General features: G+C 43.9%; 1 protein-coding gene across 3 annotated transcripts; it reads right to left on the minus strand.

The window, feature by feature from the left end:
- Positions 1 to 8,479, minus strand: C9H1orf162 (chromosome 9 C1orf162 homolog). 3 transcript variants are annotated; one of them, XM_058303049.2, is made up of 6 exons: positions 6,723 to 8,479; positions 4,290 to 4,337; positions 2,809 to 2,881; positions 2,238 to 2,408; positions 1,959 to 2,008; positions 1 to 1,704 (listed from the first exon to the last, which is right to left on the minus strand). In XM_058303049.2, the coding sequence occupies exons 2-6, from the start codon at positions 4,324 to 4,326 to the stop codon at positions 1,577 to 1,579; spliced, it is 459 nt and encodes a 152-aa protein (XP_058159032.1). In that variant the 5' UTR covers positions 4,327 to 4,337; positions 6,723 to 8,479; the 3' UTR covers positions 1 to 1,576. The 3 variants fall into 3 exon arrangements, with proteins under 3 accessions (XP_058159032.1, XP_004473657.2, XP_004473656.2); XM_004473600.5 differs by having other exon boundaries at positions 2,302 to 2,408; positions 6,723 to 8,471; XM_004473599.5 differs by lacking the exon at positions 6,723 to 8,479 and adding an exon at positions 6,427 to 6,691.
- Between the last annotated feature and the right edge of the window lie 419 nt (positions 8,480 to 8,898).

Genomic DNA, 8,898 nt, shown 5'->3' on the forward strand with positions numbered 1-8,898 from the left:
TGAGTTAGGCCAGTAATTTATTCAGGTACGGAGGGACGAGAAATGGGAGAGAATAAAAGATCAGTGGTTCTAGGTACAGAGGAGGAGGTTGAAAAGTGATAAAGTGGGCTGATTTACAAGCTACAATTCCCCATTATAGATTATAAATGCCCAGGTTTACTTGCATGGCCATGTGGCAGAGGAAAAATGGTGAGAGTGGTGTGCAGAGGCAAGAGAGTGGAGAGTGAGAGCGCTTGTTCAGGTCTTGCGTGTGGCTTTTTGAACTGTTAATTATTCCACCCCTTTGCTAATGGTAGAGGAGGAGTTCCAGTTGTTTGCTGTTTTGATTGATTACCCCACCTGTCAATCCTTTATGAGGACCCAATTATAAAGTCCTTGGGGACTATCCCGGGCTTCTCCCGGCTTCCAGAGAAAGTCTTTGTTCTGGAAGGCAGGATCTTGGGGTTGGGGGTCTTCCAGCAGCCATCTTGGGGGTTATTGATGTCCACGTGGACTCTTTGCCAGGTTCCAGATCCATCTATTGATTCCCTGTTTTACTAGACTGCTTCACCATGATGTATCATTTTAATTAGTCACACTTAATAAAACAGTAATTTTAATTAACTATTAGGGCTAGCCTTCCACATTGCTTTTCTTATTTGTTATTTAGGAATTTTGCTGGACTTGCTTCCTTATTTATTGTTTATGTAGGACCTGTAGAGTAAGCTTGTCTGGTTAAAAATAATCCTACTAATATTTTTATTGGTATTGTCTATGGGATCTTTTGGGTTATGTTTAAATTAACCTTTACCTTTGGGTCCCACAGAATGTTATTATACAGCTCCCTTATATTATAGCAAAGGAGAGAGGACTTCACATTTGAATAGTGCTTTACATCATAAAGATCTCATATTTGTGTAGACCTCTGGGTTGATTAGAGTGCTTATACAGCTGATAGCTCGTTTAATCTTCGTAGTGACTTTAAGAGGTGTTATTAGCCCTGTTTTCAAGATAAAGAAACTGAGGCTTTAAAAGATTAATGAACCTGCCCGTAATAATGCAGCTGGTTAGCGTCAGACTTTGAGGTTTGCACTCCAGTCAATCTTGAGCTTATTCCAGAACACAATCACCTGTCTATCTGTTAGTCTTTTGGGGCTGTGAATGAGCTCTGGACCTTTATTCCTGACCTCTGGAGAAGGTAATAGAGACAGACAAATAAATGTTGAAGAGCCACCACTGCAGAGGGTTCCCCTTTATTTCAAATTCTTGAAGGGTTGTTCATTTGGTTGGCTCTCCAAAGCTGATGAATGATGCTGAGTGAACACTCTTTGTGCACGGAGCTCTGTACCACACACTTGGAACAAGGGAGGCAGTCTTGACCTTCCAGGGTCCAAGTGGGAGAGCCGGGAAAGTACTGACCAGTTCCCTTGAAAACTGCTGGACAATATTGCCAAATCATACCAAAGAACTTTGTTTGGCAGTTCACACAGGTTGTGTTCCAAAATTTGTAAAAAGGGAAATCAACGCACAAAGATGAAGCTGAGACGAGGGGAACTGGATTCAAGCCCCGCTGGAAAGGAAGGCTTAGTTTTTCACTTTAACTTGAGTATAGACGATGGAATCCAAGTCTTCCGAACAGCTTGCACTCAAGTGATTGCTCTTTTTTTCTGAGGTTTCGAAAATCATGCTGGCATAGGTAAGCGCCTCCTCTGGGATGACTGAAAGCTGCAGAGGAAGAAAAAGGTGAAATGAGTGTGTTGACTTTGGAGAAACGAATTAGGCTCCTCTTTAGAAGCAACCTGAAGTTTGGAAAGCTTTGGTCTAGAGTGTCATAGAATACCCTAAGGGACCAGAAAAGCCCTACAGATACTCACTTGCCCAGTGTCCAGAAGGCAATGCCACTATTGTCACCCAGGGGATAGAGGGGAATTCCCACAACAACAGATCTTCAGTCCCAGGGAACAGTGTGGTCACCTTACCTTGTCTTGAGAATCTGAACAAGGATCCACGACCGGGGAACTGGAGTGACCTGCCACAATGCCAGGAAGAAGAGGGACAAGTCTCACTGCTGGGGCTTGGAGGACTCAGAAGCCTCTCCCGACAATTGGATGAAAGGGCAGGGTGGATAGGAGGTGTTGGATGGGAAAAGCGGAGGGTGGGGAGAGCAGAAAGGAAAAGTGAAGGGATTCCAGGGCTCAGTCTGCAGAGGGTGGGCTGAGGTTTCTTCCCTGCTTGCGCCGTTGTCTCCCAGTATCTACCCATAGCTAACTGTTCTCCATGGCAGAGAAAGAAGGGCTGCTCCATCTTCTGGAGACACCTTACATTTCCTGTAGCTCTTTATGATGAGGAAGACAAAGCCCGTCAGCAGCACTGTCAGTAGAACCCCCACGAAAAAGGCCAAAATCAAATGAAGTAGCTCTTTGTTGTTTCTGCAAAGAAAGGGAGCAAACGACCTGAGCTTTTTGAAGGCCTTTCCCACTTCCTGACATAGTTGTTCACATTGAGAAGTTGACTTTCACGCTCATACACTGTTTTTTCTACTTTTGTTTCCAAGTTCCAGATCCATCTGGGACTTCAGTGAGCGCTGCCAACTCTTCCCCACCCTACCTCCTCAATGTTCATAGGCTCACATATAGCAAATTGCATTTGTAAATTTAGGGAGTTCATGGATCTTCTGAAGCTTAGGGGACCCCAAGCTAAGAGCCACATTCCTAAACCAAAAAACTCATGTAGCTCTTTCACAGTTTCTGGCTCCTTCTCCCTAGACCCCCAGCCCCAACTCAAGGAACAGGTGGTTCAAGAGGAAAGGAAGAGAGGATGCTCATTTACTTGGTGTGGTTAGTGAGGGCAGCTGTAGAGTAGGCTGGTGGGGCTGTCGTGGTGGTGGGGGCGTATGGTACATCTGTAAGAGAACAGGAAAGGGATTAATTTATCTGCTACTTCTCAAGAAACCCATGTTTCTTGAGTGTCCCCAAGTGTCCCCAGATCCCCCATTCTGCCCAATGATGGGACTGCTACTCTAAATAAAGGAGGATATTGTTTCTTAAATTCTAAATACTTTAAAATGAAAATTAGAAATGGAATTTAAATATTAGCTACACAAACGAAAGAAATGAGTCTAATGTTTCGCAGCTCTATATGTTCTTTTTTTTTCTCCCCCAGAAGGCTCCCTCATGTGTTTGCTCATTTTTTTTTCTTGTTGTTGGAGCGCGTTGCCTGCTCATTACTGTATTTTCTTTACGAGGCACTGGGAACTGAACTCAGGACCTCTCATGTGGGAGGTAGCTGCTCAGCTGCTTGAACCACATCCACTCCCTGCTCATTTTTTGTTTGTTTGTTTGTTTGTTTTTATTTATTTATCCCCTCCCCCTTGTGGCTTGCTTTTTTGCCGTCTGTTCTCTGTGTCCATTGGCCACGCATTTTTTCTGTGTCTGCTTGTCTCCCTTTGTTGTGTCATCTTGCTGCGTCAGCTCTCCACGGCGCGCAGGCCAGCTTACCTTCACAGGGAGGCCCTGGGATGTGAACCAAGGGCCTCCCATATGGCAGACGGGAGCCCAACTGATTGAGACACAGCTGCTTCCCTGCTCATTTGTTTTTGCTTGTTGTTTGCTCATTGCCTTGCTCCTTGATTTTGCTCATTTTTTCTCATTGTCTGTCTGCTTGTTGATTTTGCTTGATGTCCTCCCATGTGGAGGCAGGCGCTCAACTGCTTGAGCCACATCCACTCCCTGTATGCTCTTTTGATAAACATCTCAGGTGTCTTCCTCTATAGGTTAGTAGGGGAAGGATCAGCTAAGATTACCCAGGAAGATATGCCCCCTGTGACCTAAGCAGCGGATCACAGGGCCAAGGAGTAGACAACTAAAGTAAAACCCACACCTAGCATTTTCCAACGACAGTTTGACCCTGTAAACAGCTGTCTTTTTTTTGGTTTGTTTGTTTGCTCATTTGTTTACAAGCAGCTATTAACAGTGCCTAGCAAAAGGCAGACAGGGTCAATTCCAAATGACCGCACCACAAGTAGGGCAGCAACAAGGAAAGTTAACTCCATTCTCTTAAACCATCCAGCTGGCACAGTTTTGAGCACAGAAGACACTCTATTCAAATTTGGAGGTTCGTGTGGGTTTCTCTGGTTCTCTTTTCCCTTCCCTGGCATTAGATTCTGCAATACGGTAAAATCCGATTCTGTCAACCTCAGAACTGCACTAGCCAGCACCATCCCATTACAGCCCTTCGGCACAGTTTCCAGTTTTCCCAGTTAATTTCAAGCCAGCAAGGAGGCAGGTACTGGTTCCAGTCCTGAGACTCACCAGTGATGGATTTGGGTGTTGAGGCACTTCCTCCCATGATGCCTTCTCCTGACAATAAAAAAGGTATCTCTTAGAAAACTTGAAAAGAGGCGTGGCGGAGGGGCCAAATCTAAGACTGCGATGTTAATGTAAGAACAGTAATGATGAGAGAGAAGCATGTCGTGGGCGTTCTAACAAGGCCAGTGGGCACAGACTTTACACGGTGGTGTCACCACAGTTCAGCAGCTGGTCTTCAGTTCCACAGCTCCAGAAACCTGCTCTTGTGAAGGGACCAAGAATTGACCTGTGCCTCTAGAACTGATTCCCACAACCTACTCACAGGAGATTGATGCATAAACTGGAATGGCGTAAGGGACATGTTGGAGTAACCAGTGCATTGCATCTATCAGAACATCTAAAAGGAAGCCAAATTATGATGACAGTTTTGCTTTGTCAGCCTGGAATTGAAGTGTGAGAGACGATGAATGGGTGGTTATAATATTGAGTATGATCTAGGTGTGAGGCGTCCACCTCCCTTTTCCCTGGAAGAATTGGTTATACTTTGACAAACCTGCCCTGGGAGGGCTTGCCTCTAGATCCCATCTGCCAGCTCTATTCTGTTCACAGGCTGTCTTTTCAAGTATGCAAGATCTTTGTTTAGGCTATGGTTTTACTTTTTTGGTTAAACCTTCTATATGTTACCCCTTTAATTTTTTTTTTTTTTGGTACCAAAATGTATAAAGAAGTAGAAAAGAAAACGTGTGGGGAAACAGACTTTGGCCCAGTGGTTAGGGCGTCCGTCTACCACATGGGAGGTCCGCGGTTCAAACCCCGGGCCTCCTTGACCCGTGTGGAGCTGGCCATGCGCAGTGCTGATGCGCGCAAGGAGTGCCCTGCCACGCAGGGGTGTCCCCCGCGTAGGGCAGCCCCCACGCGCAAGAAGTGCGCCTGTGAGGAGAGCCGCCCAGCGCGAAGGAGGGAGCAGCCTGCCCAGGAATGGCGCCGCCCACACTTCCCGTGCCGCTGACGACAACAGAAGCGGACAAAGAAACAAGACGCAGCAAAAAGACACAGAAAACAGACAACCGGGGGAGGGGAGGGGAATTAAATAAATAAAAAAGAAAACGTGTGAAGAAGTAGAAAAGTAAAATCACCCAAACTCCCACTACCCTTTGTTAACATTTGGGTGTGTTTCTTCTTAGTTGTACTTCCATGCATTTTTCAAAAAAGCTAGTTGAGATACCTCTTCATGTTAGAGGCTATATCCTCCTTTCAAATAAAGCATTTTATCATAAGCTAAAACATTTACAAACATCGTTAGCGATAATAGAGCTTTCTGTTGCATCTATATACTATAACATGCTTAACCAGTTCCCTGCTTGTTGATATAAACTCTCTCCAATTTTTATTTAAATAAATAATAATGAAATGGGCATTTTTGTGCTTAAAACTTTGTATGAAACCCCGAATATTTTTTAAAGACCACAGTTTTGCTTCATATTCAGGCAAATCTATAATAAAATTTTTGGCTCTGCTATTTCTGCTATATTTTAAGGTAATTTATTCAGACAATAAATGTCAATTATTGATGTGTTTTAATTTTTCTGCTCCCCAAAGTGAAACCCATTTCCAAATCCTTGGACGTGGGGGGAGAGTTGGGAGGACATCTCATTGCTATATATCAGTTATATCAGCCACATTATCAAGTACCTAACAGTCGACAAAACAATTTTAGATCGCAGAATGTAGTACAATGAGAAAGGTGCCATTGAGGAAGTTTGATGAAATGTCTGAGCTCTAAAAACAGGAGCCTGCAGCCCACAGCAGAATGATGAACCGTAATAATTTTTCTAGCACCTTTTAGCTCCTTTTCTTAGTTTACAAGCAAACAGTACTCTTTGCAGAACACCATAAAGCATTAGTATAGTAGCTTTTAAAAAATGAAATGTGTCTCAGTACTACATGGAGTTGTAACTTGTACTAGGCTCCACCACTGGGGAGATAGACAAGAAGACCAGAAGTTTCTGTAACATCCCCTGGCCTTCACGTCAGTAACTCTGAATTTACAGCCATCCCAAAGAAACATTACCATAGCCACTTTTAAAAAGTTAGGCCACCCCACCTGGAAAGACAATGCCACAGGGAAATAGCAACTTACAAATTCAGGCCAAGAAAAGCAGGAAACATATTTCCTTGTGAAGACAACAATCCAAAACAGTTGACAGAAGCATAAATTAAAATAGAAACAGCACTATATATACTTTTTCATGTCCTGTCCTCACTGGGGACTCTTACTCATTGCCATAAAATCCACCAACTAGATGCAGCCGTTCAAATGTCACCCTTCTGCTTGCCAAAAGTTAAACACAAAGAGGAAAGTCACCCACAATTAGACAGCATTTTCTCTTGGTGATTATTTCATCTAGTTTAAAGGTATGTGGTAAATGCAATTACCTTCTAAGAAAAAGTCCGGTCATGGGATCCAATTGTCTAAAAGTGACCTTTTCACTTGCTTCCTTTCCTACTCTTATTTTTCGGAAATGACAAAAAAAAGATTAATGTCACTGCCGCTGCCACAAACAAGCATGCGTTGCAAAGATCTTGTGTAAACTCTAGGGCAGAGTTCCTCTTTTTTTAATGTATTAATTTTATCCCATAACCAGAGAGAGGTTCTTCTGTATCTTTTGACACACACCACACAGAGGACATGGAGGGAGAGACAGTAATATCAGCGATAGCCCAAGCAACAACGAGTGAGAACTTAGAAGCCAGGGGTATAAATAAGGAAAGGAAAGGCGATGGCCGACAGTGTCAAGTATGATGAAGGCTGGAAGGAGTTTAATGGGTGTGAAAATAAAGATACCATAATCTCTTTTCCCCAAGAAGTGGGGGTGGTAGGGAATAAGACTTTAGTGGGTTGAAGAGTGAACGGAAATTCCCAGCAATATAGCAGATTAAATGTCTAAAGAAATGCTCTTTTTAAAGAATACTTACAAATGCTGGACAACATATTTTAAAAAAAACACTATTTAAAAATGCACAACTGAACTGGATGTAGGAAATCCTCAAAAGTCAGAAATAAGAGTTGAGTGAGGCCTGGGAGTGGTGTTTGCCCTGGATATAACCACCAATTTTTGGTGACCTGTATCTCAGGTTTAAAGACCATATGTGTGTGGAGTCAGGAAACAAGTCTAAAGCCTGAACAATGATGGGAATTTGGGTCGGACACCCTTCCATAAAGTCAAAACCCTCTGAAAGGGGTTCCCTCATGGGCGACTAGTTAAAAAACCATGCCACCGATGGAGACGATAGGGATCCTTGCTTTATTAATTATCTATCGCTGTATAACCAATTCCTACAAACTTAGAAGCTTAAAACAACACACATTGATTATTTTAGTTTCTGTAGGTCAGAAGGCTGGGCATAGCTTATCTGGGCTCTCTGCTTTGGGATTTCACCCAGGTAACGACCTGGGCTGTGGTCTCTTCAGAGGTTTGGCTGAGGAAACTCCCGACATCTTGTCACATGGATATCTAATTGTTAACCCATATTCCATAAGTGAACTCAATATCTTCTCCTCTGAAACCTGCTTTTTCTCATCTACTCTCTATTTCAGCTAATAGCAGCACACAAGCCAGAAACTTAGGAGATAGCTCACACCCTCCTCTCCTATTCAATAAACATCTTGAAAATTCAAATTCTAAAAAGTATGCCAAATCGACTTCTCTTTCTCTTTATTACCATCCTCTCCCAAGTCACCAACAGCTCCCACCAGACTATTCTAATAGCTTCCTACGTAGTCTTCTTACCCACTTTTTTTTTTTTTAAGATTTATTTTATTTATCTATCCCCCTTCCCCCATTGTTCGCAGTTGCTGTCTGCTCTCTGTGTCTACTTGCTGTGTCTCTCTGTATCTGATCATCTTCTCTTCAGGAGGCACCAGGAACCGAATCCAGGACCTCCATGTGAAAGAGAGGCACCCAGTCATCCGAGCCGCCTCAGCTCCCTGGTCTGTTGTGTCTCTCACTGTCTTTCTTCTTTGCGTCTCTTTTGTTGTGCCATCTTGTTGCATCAGCTCGCTGTGCCTGCCTGCCACACCAGCTCACCCTCTCCGGGAGGCACCAGGAACTGAATGTGGGACCTCTCCTGTGGTAGGAGGAAGCCCAATTGCTTGAGCCGCATCTGCTTCCCCTCACCCACTCTTACTATCTTCTTTTGTCTTCCAGGGGTCAGAGAGTTGTGAAACAAACAAAAGAAGCCCCCTCTTCTGGTTATTGGCGGAATTCATTTCCTTGTCTGTGCATGACTGAGGGCCTGGCTTCTTACTGGCTGTCAGGTGGGGTCTGCCTTGGATCTTAGCGGTGACCCACAGTTCCCTGCCTTATGGCCTTCTCCATGGAGAATTCACAACACGGCTGTTTGCTTCTTCAAGGCCACTTTCCAATCTGCTAAGATGGGGTCTTTAGTAATGTCATTTAATGATGGAGTGACTTCCCATCACCTTTGCTATATTCTGTTGATTAGAAGCAAGTCACAGGTTCTACCTGCACGCAAGGGGAGCAGGTTATACATGGTGTAATGCAGGAGATGGAGACCATTGCCCTACCACCTTTGCCTAGCTCAGTATTGG

This window comes from Dasypus novemcinctus, chromosome 9 (genome assembly GCF_030445035.2).
Source record: "Dasypus novemcinctus isolate mDasNov1 chromosome 9, mDasNov1.1.hap2, whole genome shotgun sequence".
Lineage (NCBI taxonomy): Eukaryota > Metazoa > Chordata > Mammalia > Cingulata > Dasypodidae > Dasypus > Dasypus novemcinctus.

Bases quoted from the DNA above. Each gene is read 5' to 3' on its own strand.
- C9H1orf162 (XM_058303049.2), bottom strand. From the start codon at position 4,326: ATGGGAGGAAGTGCCTCAACACCCAAATCCATCACTG. The intron at 2,009-2,237 runs GTAGATACTGGG...GCATTGTGGCAG, and splicing joins TGGAGAACAGTTAGCTATGG to GTCACTCCAGTTCCCCGGTC. The intron at 1,705-1,958 runs GTAAGGTGACCA...CTTCCTCTGCAG, and splicing joins GTTCAGATTCTCAAGACAAG to CTTTCAGTCATCCCAGAGGA.